The following is a 19382-nucleotide window of genomic DNA, read 5'->3' as shown; positions in this document are numbered from 1 at the left end:
CATTCTGGATAGGCTTAGCACAGAATTGTCCTTCAACGTGTATCGTATATTAGTTTGGAGTGTGAATAAGGAAACATGTGGCAACTATGAAATCTGTATTGATGAACTTCTACAGCAAGACTTTAGCTGTATAATATTATGATGTGCTTGCATTTTTATGTGTTTCTATAAATAATATTACAACTCAGTCTACTGGGAATGTAGTATTAGCTGCTTTGTGTGATTGCAAGGACATGCTTGCAGCTGTCTGGCTTTCTTGTTATTTTATTAATGTTGATTTTTATTTTTATTTTTTTTTCTTCATTACTGCTTTTCACATTTCTCAGAAGTCAGTCTACAGCAAAATTTAGTCTGGACAGTTAAGTCCTTCTGAGCTAATGCCTACCCAAAACTGTCTTACACGTTTGATAAATAGATATTGCATATACATATATATACACACACACACATATGTACATATTTCCACACTCATGTAAATTGGAAAGAGAAAAAACAATTTTGCTCAAGGTTTAAAAAAAAAAATAAAATAAACTATTGCTGTTTGTGCTGCAGCCAGTCAGGAAAGACTTTCAACTAAATAGGAAAGTTTGGGCAGGCAGAGGCTGTGATTTAACAACAGCTGTTTGTGATCAGTGCCAGTAGAAATCACTTATTTTCACCCAGCTGAAAAGAAGAGGCTGGTAAAAGGGATTCCAGGAATAGGTACAGTCTTTCACACAAAGTTTAAATACATCAAATCTACGTATCGTAAGATGATGCCATTTACAATGTAACATATTTGTCATTTCTAATGAGATTTTCCAGAAATCAGACATAGAAGAAAATTAGAGTTGATAGTTGTTTTATAAAAGAATTGAGGAAATCGAAGCGCCAGCTATAATTCAGACCCCTTAGAAAGTACACAGGAATTTTCACTGCTGGGCTTCTGGCTCAAAACCTGACTGACTTCATCAGCTAACATCTTTATGGCCAAACTGAGTGGATAATGTCGGAAGGAATAAATGCCGTTGTTGGTCAGATCCAGTATCCCCTATCTCAGTGTCCATCCATGGCAGTAGCAGATGCTGCTTAGGCAGAGCTCAGAACCTTGGCCTCTCTCTGTGGTCCCATCTCCTTGGGCTCCCCAGCATTCACAATTGCTGCATTAGGAAGATTACTTCCCTGCCTAATTCTTTTAGTATGCATTGAGTATCTGTCTCATTGTTATGAAACAAGTTTTTCAGAACAAGTTTTTTTACAAACCAGAACATAATTACTGGCAGCCTCAGTGGTGCCAAAAGCACCAAAGCCTAACTTGGCATGCCTTCAGTTGTGTATCTTCTGCCTTCCATAGAGACTGTAAGCCATCCTGCTATAGTGTGCATGCAGTAGTAGCTACACATCCTCTATTTCACCAGTGACATCAGACACATTAGATGAATTATACCTGTTGCTCTCCAGTCATTATTACAGAAGCTCAGGATGGCTGCCAGATGTATTTGTCTACGTGGTAGATGACCAAAGTTAGGCGATATCAGTTCCCACTCACTATGGTAGACGTAAATGTCTACACTGGAAAAAGCTGGTCTGAAAGCTGGACGAATTGCCCTCTTCACTCATGGTTCTGATTTTATGAAACTGGTGTTGCTGATGCCTGCATGAATGCGTTCTATTTGCAAAGTGTTTCACTGTATTGGCACTTTTAACAAACATGAAAGTCACTTAAAGCCTTTTTGAAAAGGTAAAATAAAGTTTTGCTGTTTTGAATCCCTGAAGGTGAACATTGCCAAATAGTTCAAAAGCATTTTTCTTCCTGTTGTTACTAGCATTTATGGCCTGTGCAATAAAGATTTATAATTACGGGAAAGATTCAAGGGAGGCTGGAGAAAAACCCTCACCTTGTTATGCCTTTGTGAAGTTACTTTTCTAAGTTGTGTAAAAAGAAGCTGTTTTATTTAAAAGCTTCTCTTTTTCTCTTTTTTTTCCCTTTATTCACATTCTTTAAAAGCTTTTCTGTAATGTAATTTTAAAAATGAATGTGGTTCTATTCAAATAAAAGTTTACTTTTAATGGCTTTTATGCTTCATATGATAGAGCACCTTCATTTACTTAGTTATACACAGGCAGCCAGCAGTGTTATGAACTGTTCCTTTATTACTAAGCAGTATGCAGATCTCTGGCATCTTCCATAAAAGAAAGGGTGTTCGTTTTCAAACTCTTTATTTGACATGATCATAAAGCACGGGTACGAGCCCATTATTTTATGACATGCTCAAGTATGATTAATAATTTTAACTATGCTGGTTCCCCCTCAAGATCAATAATATAGAATTTTTCCAGTCACTATTTGAATGGATTTTAATTGAAATTGATTCCCTATAAAATAATAAATAGAAGTGTAATAACAATGAGCTTGTGGTCCTTGACATTAAGGAGTTCTGAACTCTAACAAAATTCTGAACAGTTTTCAAAAAGTACCTGGTTTTCTTCTGTGCAGTGGAAGTACTCATAAAGCACCTCTGTGTTTTTATGTCAGTGCCCAGTCCAGCAGATGATGGCATCAGTACAGCAGCTTTAATTTACAACATGGAAATGGGGCCGGGAATTGCTGTGTTCTTTTTAAAGAAGTATTTTCTATTTGCAGCTCATCTACAGTTGGATTGTGTGATCCTGAAATTTAAATACATATTGTTATGCATTGTGTTACATTTGAGGGTTTTGTCAGTAAAAATACCTTCCAGTCACCTGACTTATTGTTACCTGTACAAAGAAAGGATATAGTAAGGAAATCTGCCGTGAGTAGCTCTGTAAGAACTTCAGTGTTTTGCCAAAGGTATCACTTGTGAGGACATTGAGTCAGTCTTTGTTTTTCTCAGTGTCAGAGCAATGAGTTGAGGTTTAGGCAGTGTGTACGTGGCAGTACCACACAGTTCTGAAGCTCCTCAACCACACTAAGGTTTCATCCACATTCTAGAGTTTATTCTCAGTTCACCTTATCCATATTGTTGGAAAAGTAGTTGGTTTACATACATTTGGCTTGTACAGTGACTTCCACCTGAAGATAACTGCTTAGAAGAGAGCCAGACTCATGAATGTGCACATCATATTATATCCAGACATCCTGGTATAAAACTCTGACTTGGCATACTCACTCAACTATACAGGAGGGCTGGAGCTGTCATCCTCAGGAGCTGTAGGGATAGGCAAGGTGGAGACTTCAGTATGTGAACAAAAAGGCATGTCAAGGTTCTTCAAGCTTGATCACAGTCTGAAGGCATATACACTGACATGGTTTTAGAGTTTTGAGTTCTCTCCACTAGAAACAGCATTCAGATCTTCCTAGTCAGTTCATCTGGGATACCAAGCTACCAAGCCAATGAGCTGACATTTGATGCTGTGAGATGGAGTTGAAGCAACTCCAACACCTCAGCACTGAAACAAGTAATTTTGCCATATTCGTTTATTTTTCACTGAGAGCAATTGGGGAGCTTATTGTCTGTGATGTGAGCTGGCAGACTCTAAAGTTCAGTTCTTGGGGTTTTTTTATGTTCAGAGACCACTGTTGTGTAGGTCTTTCAAGAGCTCTTTTTTTGAGAGAAAAACCTGAAAGAAACAAAGGTCTTGCACAGCAGAAAGAGGAGGTCCTTACTGATTATGCCTTTGTTCAGGCAGCAGTACTGCAAAGCTGCTGTGGTTAAAACTTACTCTCCAAAGTTCTCTAAGCCATATTGTTTTGTTCTCTTTCCTCTTTGGCATATGTCAGAGGTAGAGATGGAGAAGGAATGGTAATCACATTTCCTTCTTTCTTTAAAATGTTAGGTCATTCCAGTTGTCTTGAGAAGTACAGAGGAAAGATGTCTTTCTTACTGTATTTCTTTTGGTCTTCCATTCCTTTAAGAACTCCTGGGTAACTGAGGATTGTTGTTAAAGTTGGGCCACGAGATTAATATTTCCTGCTCTCGTTTTCTTTTGTTGATTTTCCTTAAGCCTGAGTGTTTAGAGGACTTGCTAGACTGCAGTGGTCTGGTGAGGAATTTCTTTAGCTTGTTCCAGAGTGTAACTATGTGGAACATTTTTCAGCCATTCCTTGTGCTTTTCTGTCATAAGGTGCCAAGATGGTCCAGCTGTATTTAAAGAAACTTGGATGCTGGAAGGAGCAATCAGCATCATCTTAGACAATGGACTGGCTTTTAAAAGTGTCATGTAAATAAGGATGCAGAAATACCTTTGAAAATTTCATATTTGGGTACACTCCCATGGTGTCATAATTCTTTGTCCAAATTTTAAAGACTTTGAAGCGAATAAACTGTATTTCAAATGGAAGGGAGAGAAAAGAGGGAGGGAGGGATGGTCCTACCTCTGAAGCTCCACTGACAAATCAGTTGTCACATGCCTAGTTTCTGAATGGATCTTTCTCTAGACTCAAGAATTGCTTTAATGTGTCCAGCAGTGCAGCTGGCATCCATTCTGTTACAGCTGTTGACTGTGACACTAACCACTGATATTGTTGACTTTTGTAGATCTCTACTTAAACCTGGAGCATGGTTTTTTGAGGGTCATAGAAAAGCAGCCAGCCCTTACAGCCCATCAAGGTAATGAATGTCTTTTTGCTGGGGTGTATCTTCATAAAATGAGACATCTATGAGCTTTTTTTGTCTTTTTCTAGAAATGTTTCCTTTAGGTATATAGGTTTTTTCAGCTATCATCATGAAAACCATGGTTTATTTTCTTCTAATCCTAATAAGCTCTGAGAGAATTATTATTTACTGATATTTGCTTGCTAGAATTGTTTGTTGATAAATTTTCTTTCTCCCTTCTTATATATCAGTTGTTGTGATAAGCATTAGAATGTGTGACCATTGCTTTTTGAGCAACTTATGTTTTCCTTTATTATACCGTTACTGCTGTTCTTGGAATTTCTTTGGTTCACTCTGGTAATGGGAATGTCACTATGGGAATTTTACTGTACTTCTACATGGCTTAGCTGGTCACATGATAATTCTGGTATGAGCATATATGTTTTAACTGATTCCTTCAGTGTTTTCACTGATTTGGATGATCAGAACCCAGGTTATCTAGGTAAGGAATGTAAACCTGGAACGAGAAGAGAGGAACCCTTTTATCAAGGATGTTTCTAGGAATTTGGAGCACCTAAACTAGTGCTAAACTAGAAACATCTTTAAGTTTCTGCTGCTTACAATTAATTTGCCTATAGTCTTTGGGAAAGTCTTTAGCTGACTTAAAACAATCCATTCTCTTCATGCACACATTCTGTATCAATTCTAGCACAGTGAGAGAAGAGCAAGAGTAGCTACTCTACTACGAAGAATGTAGATTTATGTCTACCACCAGCTACATGTTGCTTTTATCCCAGTTATCTCCCTTTGAAGATCTGAGACCTCAACTTTGCTCTTGGTTCTGTGAGGGCAACTGAAGGAGTAACGCTCCATTGATTTCAGTGAAACGTAAAACTAGTTAAAATGAGAACAGGATCAACCCCATTTTTCCTCTACTGCATGAGACTATAAAGCCCATTCAAATCAATGAAGGGTACCAATGACTTTGCTGACCTTTGGATCAAATCCATAAACCTTTTTAGTAACTTAATTAAAACCACAAATACAGAAACATAAGTGTTCAGTTCTTTCACCCAACATGGGTCTTTCTAAAATTGAAAATATGATCCCTGGCCAATTTTATTGTATCAAAAATACAATTTTGATATTTTATTCTTGTTAGAACTTTTTTCTTCACTGTAGAAAGCCTATATTTCATTTGGTCTCAAAATCTCTTTTGATGATATGCACTGCCTGTGGTATTTGCAATCCTAATTTCATAATCACTGTTGAAAATTAAAGCAAAAAAAATTGCTTTTATCTTTCATTATTGTTTATTCATGCTCTCTACTAAAATGGCATAATCAAAGATAAAAACAAGTATACTGTCTTTTAGGTTGAGCAGTTTGAAGTGTCTTTGTTGCATTTTATGTTAGCCAGCTACAAGTTAGGTGTCTGGTAGAACTCATTGCTCGCATACCTCACATAATCAATGAAGAACAACAACCACCTCCAGAGATAGTCTGTGCCCTTCTGAAACAGATGCCCATGATAGGAGCAATGCATTGCCATCTGGATGTTCTTTCCACTGTCAGATGGAGGACTTGCCATCTAGTTTGGGATAGCTAATATTAAATAAGGGAAAAGTAGGCAATAGCTTTTCCTACCATTTGCTTCTGGGCATGAAATGCATAACAAGTTATGTTACCCATTTTAATTTGACACCAGTCTTCCACTGCCTTAGTATATTAATTTTATAGTCTTTATCTGTACCTGTTAGCAAAATTTGGTTATGCAATGCTCTTAAATTGCTTTTCTTGCTACAATTGATACCATCATCTTTCGTATTCTGTTACTTTCTGTGAACATCTTTTTGATTGCTCAATGGCAATAGAATTAAAGCACCAACCAAAAAGGCTGAAATTAATGAGTTACAAGTTTCAGTTAAGGGGTTTTGGGGTTGTTTTCTTACGTGTAATTTAAATGGTCCTTTAGTCTGAAGCAGACAAGGACTCATTTTATATATTGTCTTGGGGGATACGGTTACAAGTTACCTGTGCTTTAGCAGTTTTTCTCAGACAGGAGTGCTTGAGTAACTGCACTTAGACAGATCCTAGTCCTCTGCGTTCTTCCTTTCATCTGGATGTGGTTGAGCCTGATACAAATATTAAACCATTATTGTTGTTGTTGTTGTTATTATTTTCTGATTGTAGCTTTTGTTGCCTCTGTGAGCTGAGTCCAGGCTAACACAGGAAGGCCAGGGCCATGCTGAGAGTCCCAGATGAAATGCTCATTGGGAACTGAACTTTTGCTTTATAATTCAAAAAACTTGATGAAAAATTATTCCCTTTCATATAATTCATTAGTACAGGCAATGAAGGTGTAAGTCTCTTGAAAACCCAGGACTGCATAATTTCAATCAAATAGAAAATCTGGTCAAACCTATCAAAAAAAATGATCTGAAATAATCACACAGAAGAGCAACTGAAAAGAAAAGCTTCTTCATGTCTTTTGTTTGGGCTTTCTGTGACTCCCTTAAAGCTCTGTTGCATTCTCGTGCATCGCGTTCATTTTATTGAATACTAAAGCCTTTTACCATCTGCCAAAAGGTTTTATTTTGGGGTTTCCTCTTATGTGGGAGGGTGGTTTCCTCCTTCCCTTCGTGCTAGATTCATTGCTATCTTTAGGACTCAGAGCCTACTGGAGACCTTCCTGTCTCCTTTCTATTACAGTCTCCTCCTTCCTTGCTGCGAGTTCCTGCTCCTGGGGCAAAGAAGAGAACAAGAGCTGAAGCTGCCTTTTCAAGCTGCCTGGCTGATGCAGACGGATTTTGTTTTAGACACAGGATTCCAGTTCCTGGAGTGCAGGGCTGGGTGTGCTCAGCAGCAGCACTCCCCAGGGAGGGTGTTTTTAGGAACAGCTCCTGTGTGAGGGTACATGTAACTGCCCCACGCTTTGGCTAGAATACACGGGGATTCTGGAAAACAGCACTGCAACCTGTGATAATTACTCTAAAAGCAGTTTATTCCTCTCTATTTGTTAGTCTTTTACCTCAGCACATCAATCCAACCTGTTCTGCCACTGTTAAGACACCTATAGGCATAGTTCTTTAGTTTCTTCCTATCACAGGGACTTTTAGATGTTTATTTTTTCTATGAACATATCGATTTCCTATCTTTGCCTTTCTTGTGCTCTAGAGAAAAAGAAGTGAAATTGGAGGTGTTATATTTGCAGAAGAATAGAATTGCATCTTTTTTTCTCACTGAGGGCTCACAAAGTAGATGCCAGGTGGGGGTTTTCAGCATAAATCTCAAGACCTCATAGCAGCCTTCCAGTATCTGAAGGAGGGCTGTAGGGATGCTGGGGAGGGACTCTTCATTAGGGACTGTAGTGATAGGACAAGGGGTAATGGGTTCAAACTTAAACAGGGTAAGTTTAGATTAGATATAAGGAAGAAGTTCTTTACTGTTAGGGTGGTGAGGCACTGGAATGGGCTGCCCAGGGGAGTTGTGAATGCTCCATGCCTGGCGGCGTTCAAGGCCAGGTTGCACAGAGCCTTGGGTGACATGGTTTAATGTGATGTGTCCCTGCCCATGGCAGGGGGGTTGGAACTTGATGATCTTAAGGTCCTTTCCAACCCTAACTATTCTATGATTCTATGATTCTATGATGCAGGGATACAGCTGCAGTGGGATGTGAGTATCCAGGTGTGAGCCATGAACTCAAAGTTCAGGAGAGCTTTGCTGCTGAAAGGATCCATATCAGCTACATCATAGAATAGTTAGGGATGGAAAGGACCTTAAGATCATCTAGTTCCAACCCCCCTGCCATGGGCAGGGATACCTCACACTAAACCATGTCACTCAAGGCTCTGTCCAACCTGGCCTTGAACGCTGCAAGGTATGGAGGGCTCACAACCCCCCTGGGCAACCGATTCAGTGCCTCACCACCCTTACAGTAAAGAACTTCTTCCTTATATCCAATCTAAACTTCTCCTGTTCAAGTTTTAACCCATTACCCCTTGTCCTGTCACTACAGTCCCGAATGAAGAGTCCCTCCCCAGAATTCCTATAGGCCCCCTTCAGATACTGGAAGGCTGCTGTGAGGTCTCCACGCAGCCTTCTCTTCTCCAGGCTGAACAGCCCCAGTTTTCTCAGCCTGTCTTCATACAGGAGGTGCTCCAGTCCCCTGATCATCCTCATGGCCCTCCTCTGGACTTGTTCCAACAGTTCCATGTCCTTTTTATGTTGAGGACACCAGAACTACACACAATACTCCAAGTGAGGTCCCACAAGAGCAGAGTAGAAGAGCAGGATCACCTCCTTCGACCTGCTGGTCACGCTCCTTTTGATGCAGCCCAGGATACGGTTGGCTTTCTGGGCTGTGAGCACACACTGCAGCTGGCTCATGTTCATTTTCTCATCGACCAGCACCCCCAAGTCCTTCTCCATAGGGCTGCTCTGAATCTCTTCTCTGCCCAGCCTGTAGCTGTGTCTGGGATTGCTCCGACCCAGGTGTAGGACCTGCACTTGGCATGGTTAAACTCCATGAGGTTGGCATCAGCCCACCTCACAAGCGTGTCAAGGTCCCTCTGGATGGCATTCCTTCCCTCCAGCATATCAACCGAACCACACAGCTTGGGGTCATCGGCAAACTTGCTGAGGGCGCACTCAATCCCACTGTCCATGTCAGGGACAAAGATGTTGAACAAGACCAGTCCCAACTCCGATCCCTGAGGGACACCACTCGTTACAGGTCTCCAGCCAGACAGTGAGCCATTGACCACAACTCTTTGTGTGCGGCCATCCAGCCAGTTCTTTATCCACCGAGTGGTCCATTCATCAAATTGATGCCTCTCCAGTTTAGAGACAAGGATGTTGTGTGGGACAGTGTTGAACACTTTGCACAAGTCCAGGTAGATGACATCAACTGCTCTACCCCTGTCCATCAGTTCCGTAGCCCCATCATAGAAGGCCACCAAATTGGTCAGGCAGGATTTCCCCTTAGTGAAGCCATGCTGGCTGTCACCAAGCACCTTGTTGTTTTTCATGTGCCTTAGCATGCCTTCCAGGAGAATCTGCTCCAAGATTTTGCTAGGCACAGAGATGAGACTGACTGGTCTGTAATTCCCTGCTCATCCATTTTCCCCTTCTTGAAAATGGGGGTTATGTCTCTGCTGAGTGCATTTCTGCCTTTGCTTGTTTGATTTTTTTTTAATCACTGGCATTACACTAACCAGCATGTCAGGTAGTAATAGGAATGTAATATTATTTTATATGTGATTAGCTCATCTCTAGGGCTCTGAGATGTTCTAATCCCTATCCTTCTATCATCACCCAGCTCTCCTCAAAGCTTTGTCCTTCGGTTTACTTACTCGCCCTCTGTAATTGAGAACTTTATTGGTGGTCATCATGGAAAACTGTCAGTGCTTAAAAATAAATGATCCATCTTCCAGCCCTTCAGTGCATCTAGTTTTTATGACTATAGAAATCTCATGAAAGGTTGAAATGGGGTTGAGGAGGATGAGGGTGTCCCACGGTGTTACCTAAATGTCTGATCTACAGATGAAAAGGGATGCTGGGATTTCTTTTCAGGAAAGTGCCAGCAAAACTGCCTGCTCCTTAGCCCTGGCTATTTTAATGACACTCAATTCAAAGTCCATGTACAGCTTTGCACGGAGAGGTCAGTGGTGCCCATTTCTAGCAGCAGAATGTTGCAACATAACACAGCAGCCTGAGATGCCATTCTCAGAAAAATAAGAGGGCTGTGTGAAAAAATGTCAAGCAAGAGACACACATACCTCCTCATTTAGAAAGCAAGGCACTGTACTTCAGATTAAACATGGTTTTCCATGTTCCCTCCATCACACGGATGCACACACATGCACACACTCTAATTGGATAAAAATGTAATCAGTAAATTAAGGATATGATTAAAAATTAAGCAGCCACTGCAGAAATTATCAATAGTAAGTGCTTATTAACTTACATAGAAGAGCATGCTGGTGTGATAGCTTCAAATTGGCTGCTGAAACCCAATTTGGAGCAAATAAAGCCAGCTTTTCAAAAGGGTATTTCTGGGTTTCAGTGATCAGATCCACTGCTCCCATTGCTCATTCTGTTCCTTCACAATTTTTGCCAGCCTTGTTAAATAACTGATAACATGCACGACATTTTTGAACTGTACTGAGCAATATGCTTACTCCTTCACCTCTGATGCTCGGCAGAATGCGACAGCATGGGTCCCGTCACATGCATTGTGGGGATTTATGCTTTGCCCTTCATCTTCATCCCCTTTTTCTGAGCCCCTATGCGTTCTGTTACCCCCATTGCTGGCTGTTTGTTTACCTACCTGCTGCATGATAAGCTGAAGGGCAGAGCTGATGGCTTTAAATATTTATGGAAACATTGAAACAAGATTAGAGTTGCCTCCAAACTGGGACTAATCTGGAAGGACTGAGCAAAGCAGGATCTTTTCCAGTGAGCTCTCTGTTCTTGGATGTTTGTCTTTCAGGTGGCTTGGATAATATGGATACGTGACCAGTATATGGTACAAAGGAGCTTTTGCGTACTCATTTCCTGCCTTCACGTAGCCAAAACTGAGTGCTACTCACTCCAGAAAGGAGCTGAACTTTGTGCTTGCTGTCTGGGTCTCCTGTGTTCATTTGGGCTGGGAACCTCCTTCCCTCTTTTCTCGTGCCAGTCAAAAGTGAGAAATGAATGGGTGTTGCTTGAGTTAAAGATCTGCAGCCAGCCCAGTATCAGTGGGTTGTATATGTCCTGAAAAAAACCTTTAATTCTACCTTCCTGTGAGAAAGTAGCACATCCCCTGACTGGCTGCCAAACTCCTTGAATGTGGCTGCAGGTGGCTCAAATGTGGTTTTTGTTAAAACACAGCTGGAAGATGATTTCTGTCATGAACACCTCCGCCCTGTCAACTGTTTCTGTGCTTGTTCTGCTCCGATTGGTGTGGTCTGTGTTTGGAGACGTATAGTGGGTGGCTCTTTGGTAGCTGCCAGTGTTGTAGTTCAGCGTTGGCTGCAGCCGTGCTTTGGGGAGCTGCACAAATCAGTGGGAATACTGGAGCAGGTGGTGTGTGTTCAGGGCTGCCTTCAGTCACTTAGACCACTGACTTGCATTTTGGGGATGTGAGGGCTGCCCTGACTGGGGTATTCACAGTGCAAGTTCCTGGATGTAGCAGGGGAATAGCCTGAGAAGGAATGCTGTATCTTTAACAAAGTGAAGGACATAAGGGCTGTGAACCAAGTCTGAGATGCAAAGCGGGGTTCCTGCAGCTGCTGAGAGCCACTGGTGGAGCAAGGATCTGGACTAGGTAGACTCAGTATGGGCTTTAGTCTTGTTTTCTGTGCTTTGTTTCCTGATTTTGCCAAAGACTTTCCAAATTGGTTGGATCTCTATTGCAGCCACCAATTCTCACACTGTGGAGAGAAGGGCAAAGAAACCAATAGCACATGATGTGCCCAGGTGGGAGACAGGGAACAAGGTTGGAAACCCACTGGCTTAGACTGGTGAAGCTGAATTGCTGTCAGCAGCAGAGGGAAACCTCTCCAGAGTGGTCTCAAGTGTGCAGAATACTGCAGGGAGCAATTCCTTTTCTTCTCAATGCCCTGAAGAACAGATGGATCTGACATGTTTATTGCCTTAAGCTGTCTTGTTTTATCAGTACATCAGATTTAGGTGCTTGACAGATGTACCAAACAGAAAATAAAATTCATCCATGCCCAGTTGTATGTATTTTAGCACCTCTAGTTCCTATTTAGAACAATTCTTATTAATCAACTTAGCCTGTTTAGAAATGAGGAAGGATTTTCATTTAAAATTGAGGGAAGACAGACAAATAAAGTGTTACAAATGCAAACTGATCTTGTGAGCTTTAAAAGCATTGTTTGGCATCTTCAGCTTTTTGGTTCAGAGCTGTATCTGAGATAGGAATAATGTCAAACTCCACGCAAAGAGGCCAGGTTGAACCATACTGGCAGTAGTGAAGCAAGATTTTGTACATGTTACAGCTTGAAATTTTAAAAGCTGTGTTCCAACAGGAAAAGCATGAAATAAAAGCTTTCTGAAGGCAGCAACATGTTTGCTCCAAAGTAATTGCAACGCTGGTCTGAATATCAAAACCCGATTTTGTTCACATCTACTCCCGTTTCTCATTCCTGTTTCTTTCCCCCAGCACACGCTTGGATTCTATGGGGGATGAAGCAGCAAGTGCTTCGGTATCTTTTTTCACAGCAAGGTCTCTGTCATGGGTTTTCTTTTCCCTTTCCTTTTCAAAAAACTCAAAGAACCAAAACTGGTGTTAACATCCTGCAGTAGTTCCAACAGTTGCAAACTGTGCAGCGCAAAGTGGGTATGAAATATTTAACGTGGTTTTAAATTAAAACTGTGCTGCATATTTGCTTTTTTAAAGAAAAGTACATTGGATTTATTTGAATTTCACATAGGAGTAAATTTAGATCTTACAGGTTCTTGTAATTATTTAAATTCATATTTTTTCAGTGTATAGCAGTGAGTAATTGCTGCTGAAATAAATGCAAAGGAAGTCAAGACAACAGAACTGGGGAAAGTCACTGGTTAAACACCTGTTGTTGAAGAGCTAAACTCTTGTTTTACTTCTGCAGGTGCAGAGATAATATCTTTTTCATGTTTGTTCAGCTATTTCAATCCAGTGAGTGCCTCATTCAAAAGTAAAAATCCACTTGGGAGGAAAAAAAAGCTGAAAAGCTTGTTTTCCTCTTTTAAGCTATAAACAAAATCTGTGCAGTAGGGGATAAGATCTACCAGTTCTGTGATCTTGAGAAATATGGCAACTAGAACTGACATTCAGTTCACCAACGTAATGATTCCTTGCTTAATGAGCCTGATTACTTAAAAAGTATAATGATAAGCTTACTTTTGCCTTGATTATGTAGCTTATTTGGAAAATACCATTCTTCAACATCTTTATTGCATTTCACTTTTACACACCAGGATCTATTTTGTAACTGGAACTTAACATTAATCCCAAATAAATACCTAGCACAGTCTATCATTACTCGTGCTCAAATATAATGAGAACATAAGGAATGAGAATCAGTCAAGAGTTGTGTATGAAAATGCTAATTGTGTCGATAAATACGTGTAGGTTGTGTTAACTGAAAAAGAAATGCCATATTTATTGATAGAAGCTCTATTTAGATTTATGTCAACAAGCTGGCACTGCCCACACGCTTAGGACAAGTAGGTTTTGTATTTTTTGCATAGTTAACAGCAGTATTGATAGGAGAGGCTTCAGAGGTAAGGAGCGTTTTGACTATCAAGAGCTATTAACAGAAAACAGCTGTATGGAGAACACAGAGGAGCAAGTTTAGAGGTCCAGGCACCAAAAGGGCAAGGAGATAGCTGGGAGGAGCCACCATGGATTTACTGAGGGCAAAGCATCCTGATTGCCTTCTGTGATGAGAAAACTGGCTGTGTGGACAGGGGAGGAGCAGTGTATGTTGTGTACGTTGACTTTACAAATGCCTTTGTAATTTTCTCCCACAGATTCCTTGTAGCCAAATTGCTGATTTATGGAATGGCTAGGGAAATAAGAAGTGAATGCAGAACTGTTGGCATCCCTAAAAGACTGATACAGGGGACAGTACTGTCCGAATACTTTGGTTAGTGCCCATGGTGATGAGACAGGGTCCACCCTCAGCAAATCTGTGGGATGATCCCAAACTGGGGGCAGCGCTTGAGGTGCTGGAGGGCAGCACTATCACTCAGAGGAGGACTGCATTCTACTGGGCTGTAGGAGCAGCAGGGTAGCCAGCAGGTCAAGGGAACCGATCATTCCTTTCCATTTGGCATGAGAGATGACATCTTGAGCAGTCTGTGCAGTTTTGTGATCAGTATGAGAAAGACATTGACAAACTGGAGTGAGTCAATGGGCAGCACGGTAATGACCACGGGCCTGGAGCACCTGGTGTAGGAAGAGAGGGTGAGGGCTGGGTTTGTTCAGCCTGAAGACAGGTGTCGGGGTGTTACTGCTGTCTGCGAGTGCCTGTTGGGAGGGTGCAGAAAAGACAGACCCAGTTTCTTCTCAGATGTGCAAAGGGCCAGAATAAGAGGCAATGGGCACAAGTTAGAATACAGAAAATTCTAACTAAATGTAAAGGAGACAGAAAATGGGTGACCAAACACTGGAACGGGCCTAGAGAAGGTGTGGATCTCCATCCTTGTAGATATTCCAAAATCAACTAGACATAGCCCAGGGCAACCTTCTCTAATACTAATCCTCCTCTGAGCAGGAGGTTGTACTAGAGATCTACATAGGTGTCTTCAGTCCTGCATGGTTCTGTGATTGATAGATGCCATCATGCAAGCTTATCGACAGAGCTTCCCTTTGTGAGTCACTGCGAAAAACAGGATCCATTAGAGATGTTTTATATGATTTGCTTTAGGTATCTACTATGGTGTAAGTTGAATCTCACTCTGGGAAATCTGATCCCTTCTGAGTGACAAGCTGAATAGATGCCCACCCTTGGTCAAGTGAATTTTGTCTAGGCTATCTAAAGAGTTAAAATCTAAAGAGGGTTACTTTTGTTTCTGACGGCAAAGGAAATTAATGAAGGAATTTACCTTATGCTTTATTCTGAGTCATCAGAAGGAAATGGTTGAGAATTTGAAGACAGAAGGCAATGTGAGTGAAAATGATCACAAAAGAGTGATCTGAAGGAGAGGAAAGAATGAGCATAAGCAGCTGAAAAATGTCAAAGGACTTTAAAAGAGCTGGTGTCTTTGAACTTTGGATTAGATGAGGAAGGGCTGGGAAGGGAGGGAAAAGAAAGTTTAAAGGAACTGGCAGTTTTGTAGAAGATGGGATACTACAGACATGGCAGGAGGTTGTCCCATTGAAGGAGAAAGACACAAATATGAAAAGTAATTCAGGCCCTCTGCAATTACTCGGAAATCAGGAATACTGCAACTAATGGGAACAGAAGAATGCATTGCTAAGGCAAAAAATCTAAAAGTAGCACAAACACCTCGTTTAAAGAGTTGCAACTACAAGGGGTATTAAAATACAGGTTTTCAAGACTATAAACATAAGGGAAAGGCAACGACAATTAGAGTTCTGTTACTCTATGCACAAGGAGGGGAAAGCTGGTCAGGATGGAGGATGAGCACCGGTCTTCTTGGATTCAGTTTTTCCAAATGCATTAATCGTGATAGGGTGCCTGAAACAGTTAATTTTAAAAGAGGGGGAAGAATACAAGCTGGAAAGGGGGACAGAGGTGGAATATGTTTGTTGGATGCAGCCAAGTCATCGGTGTCTTCTGAAATTCACTTCTAGAAGTCAGATGAGGCCATCCCTGAACTTTAGTTTTTATCTTTAAGAACTTGTGAAGGATGAGGAAGGGCAAACTTAAGCACTGAAATGAGGAGACCTGTCAGCTTAACTCTGATACATGGTGAAATGTTCTGGAAAATTATGACTCAATTTGTAAACACCTAGAGGATAATGAGCTGATGGAAGAAGAGCCACTGTGGATTTATTAAGAAAAAAAATGTGTCAAACCTCTGATTTCCTTTCTGAATGCATAGGAGGTTTAGGAGATAGAAGTAGTAGGTATGTCTTTAGTAAGGCTTTTGGCAGTGTTGTAGAAAGCCAGGTAGTCTTCTTGAAAGGAAAGAGGGAAAAAATCATCTAGATGAAACTACTGGGAGGCAGATGAAGGACTGCTTCAAGGAATAGTTATTATTTGCTTGGCAGATGGGGAGGGAACCTGAAGTGCAGTGCTGTTGGATTCTACTCCAGGTCCTTGGCTGCTCATGGCTTTCATTAGTGTCTTCAGTGATGGACTGGAGAGTGCAGGGAGCAAGGGACTAGCAGGGTTTGGATATTGTGGAGGACAAGTTTAAAGTCTAACGTGATCTTGATAAAATGCAGAAATGGTTGAAATGAGTAAAATGGGAAATCAGGAAATGTAAATAAGGAAGCCTGCAGTGAGGAAGGGAAAACAAGTGTGTGTATGAAGATGAGGGATGTCTGAGTAAGTAACAGTACTGTGAGAGAGCATGTGGTGTTGGGTTATCACAAGCTGAATATGAGTCAGCACTGGGAAATGTCTGGGGGAGAAAATGGGGAAGACACCAGACTTCAGTGTAAGTGGGAGTCTTGCATGTAAGCCATAGGATATCCTTAACACATTTCTGTTGGCTCTCTGTCGCTGTGCTGGGATAATGTCCAGAGCTGGCTTCACACCATGAAACAACACAGACAAACTGGAGAAAGCCAGGAAGAGAGCAGCAGGAGTGAGCAGAGATTTAGAAAAGACCAGTGAGGAAATATTGAGTTAGGTCCAGGATACAAGGACAAAGCTGGAAAGAGACAGAGTCTTTCAGGTATATGACAGAGGGGAGGTTTAGACTCGACATTAGGATTTGACGTTAGAATTACAAATTCTTCCCTGTAAGGGTGCTGAGACACCGGCACAGTTTGCCCAGAGAAGCTGTGGCTGCCCCATCCCTGGCAGTGTTCAAGGCCAGGTTAGACGGGGGCTGAAACAACCTGGTCTCGTGGAAGGTGTCTCTGCCTGTGGCAGGGGGTTGGAACTGGATGAGCTTTAAGGTCCCTTCCAACCCAAACCATTCTGTGATTCTATGATTTGTAGTATAAAATCATAGCGGTGTTTCCCCATGCCCTCTCTACCTACCCAGAGGTCAAAAGGAGAGTAATTAGCTCACGTTGCACCTCAGGAGATTTAGTTTTAATATTAGAAATGTAACATAAGTGTATTAGAGTGGAGTGTTTGGGGGAATGAGAGTAGAGGAGGGTTGTAAGTGTGAGTAATAGGTTAGAGTCATCTGTGAGGATATTTATTTTTGCCTCAAGGGAGGGGTCGACTAGATGATCTTTTTGCAATCACTTCAGTTCTATCTATGGCTCCACCAAAGGAAAATACCAATTAAAAATGCAAAGCATGAATAAAAGTGATTTAAACCAAGGGTTTCCTTTTGTTAATTTGAACTATGATTATATTCAGCATTTTAAGTAACCCTGGTTTAAATTAAGCCCTTATGGTGCAGTGTTAGCATCTTCTATTTATGGAGGTCTTTTACAATGCTATTTTATTCATTAAAAATGTTCCTTGGTGTAATAATCCTGTGGAACATGAGTTATACGAGTAATGATGAAGAGACTAAGACGTTCTTAAAACTGTTCTGAAGTATTTGCTTTAATGCCTTAGTTTTTCAGTAAATTGGCTGAATCCATACTGTAAAAACTAGTTGTCTCTTGAGACAGTATTGTCCTAATAAATACCAATTTCTTAAATAGGTAACACTTGCATAGAGAAATTTCTCCCATCTAAAAATGAACTCTTCTCCAAACACACAGCTCATCCAGCCTTGTATATCTGACTTCATCCAGTGCTTTACTGGTGACATTAATTCAATGAGGAAACCAGAATGGGAGCCTGCTAGTTATTTTTCATGTTTGATTTCCTTCTCTATGAATTTAATATAAAGATGGTTATGTTAAGCTAATTATACCTTGTCTTTTTATTTTCTGCTGCTGAGTGAAATCATGTAGAAGAATTATTTTTCTTCCCTTTTCCCCGAAGAATGGAACATTTGACCACAATTACCATTTTTTACATTAGATAGAGCACCTTGCTGTCTATTACCACAAGTGATTTATTAGTACATAGGGCACACAGAGAAACAGTGTCTGACTAGCCAATGGGACACAGTGATCACACAATGCAGTGCCTGCAGAATCAAATTATGTTTGCATTTAATATTAGCCCAAACTGCAAAATAAGGCTTCAGAGAAGCAAACAAAAATCCTCAAAAAAGAAAGCCCAAAATAAAACAGAAACCAGGTAATTGCTGGGATGAATTTTCTTCTTGCAGGAAATCAGTGCTGAGCAGAGCGCCCAAGGCAAGGGAAGAGCTGATTTCTGCCCTTTCACATCCTGCTGTCCCTGGATGTCCTGCTTCCTCTGCCTGTTTCTCTGCACATATGTGCCACCCACCTAAGGGAACAAATAGAAACGACTGGTCCCAGCATGGTACTTCGGTTCGTCAAGTTGATTCTGACCACAAAGATTTCTTGTGTATAAGAATAGGTCTTATACACACTCAAGGCTTGTGCTTCTCACAGTGGGCATGTGCTCATCTGCTGGCACAGAAGTGCTATCATCCACAGAGCCAGGTGCCGAGCACCTTTCATCTCAGAAAAAAAGGATTCTTAACAGCCACATCTAAAGCTGTCTCTGAATGGTGTAATGTATTAACAGCAGGAACGAAAGAGTTAATTCATTTTCCATCCATAATTTTTTTCTTTGTAGAACCGATTTGACACAGTCTAGCAGGGTGCTGTTACTGAAAAATTGAAGCACCAGGTGTGATTAAATAAGATCACACATTTCATTCCCTCTTTAATTTCACATCACCCTTCAGCAGCTGTATCCCTTTGCTTTCCTGTAGTTGGAGAAAGCATTGCATTTACAGCAGGCAGCTTGCTGTACTGGTAGCATGCACCACTGGGCTGTTTGAATCAGATCTGTTTGTGCAGACAAATTATTTACTGTTTGGTGGACCAAACTTATTAATCTGTTTATTTCTCAAGAGTAGAAAATACAAACTGCTTTTGTGTAATGGAGACAAACCTACTCTGGCTCCTCTGTATTTCCAGAGGTTCATGCATGCAGCAGAACAGGTTTCGTTCCACTTCCACAGCAGAAAGGTAAAGTATAAAGACAGCAGAGGACTTGGGATCCTTTGTCTGTTCTTACCAAGCGTAGCTCCATGGGATCTGATGAAGTCATCTGCTTTCCTAAGGTTTCATGGCCTGCCACTT

At 41.1% G+C, this 19382-nt stretch overlaps 1 protein-coding gene across 5 annotated transcripts in view; it reads left to right on the top strand.

Annotated features, from left to right (window-relative positions):
• SAMD12 (sterile alpha motif domain containing 12) overlaps window positions 1-19382 on the top strand; it is a 172694-nt gene that overhangs the window by 89554 nt on the left and 63758 nt on the right. For 3 of the 5 annotated variants that reach the window (XM_061373441.1, XM_061373438.1, XM_061373437.1), the window contains exon 5: window positions 4500-4571. The exons of 1 other annotated variant lie outside the window; for it this stretch is intronic. In XM_061373441.1, the coding sequence (XP_061229425.1) occupies window positions 4500-4571 (72 nt within the window). Of the gene's footprint in view, window positions 1-4499; window positions 4572-5042; window positions 5169-19382 lie in introns of those variants that run through there. One more of the 5 variants, XM_061373439.1, reaches the window with a different exon arrangement.

The sequence above is a fragment of the Neopsephotus bourkii genome, unplaced genomic scaffold, assembly GCF_033783945.1.
Source record: "Neopsephotus bourkii isolate Nb327-2 ecotype Australia unplaced genomic scaffold, CSIRO-AGI_Nbou_v1 NB_1630, whole genome shotgun sequence".
Taxonomy (NCBI): domain Eukaryota; kingdom Metazoa; phylum Chordata; class Aves; order Psittaciformes; family Psittacidae; genus Neopsephotus; species Neopsephotus bourkii.
The sequence above is the reverse complement of the archived record's forward strand: the minus strand, read 5'-3'. Positions and strand labels throughout refer to the sequence as shown.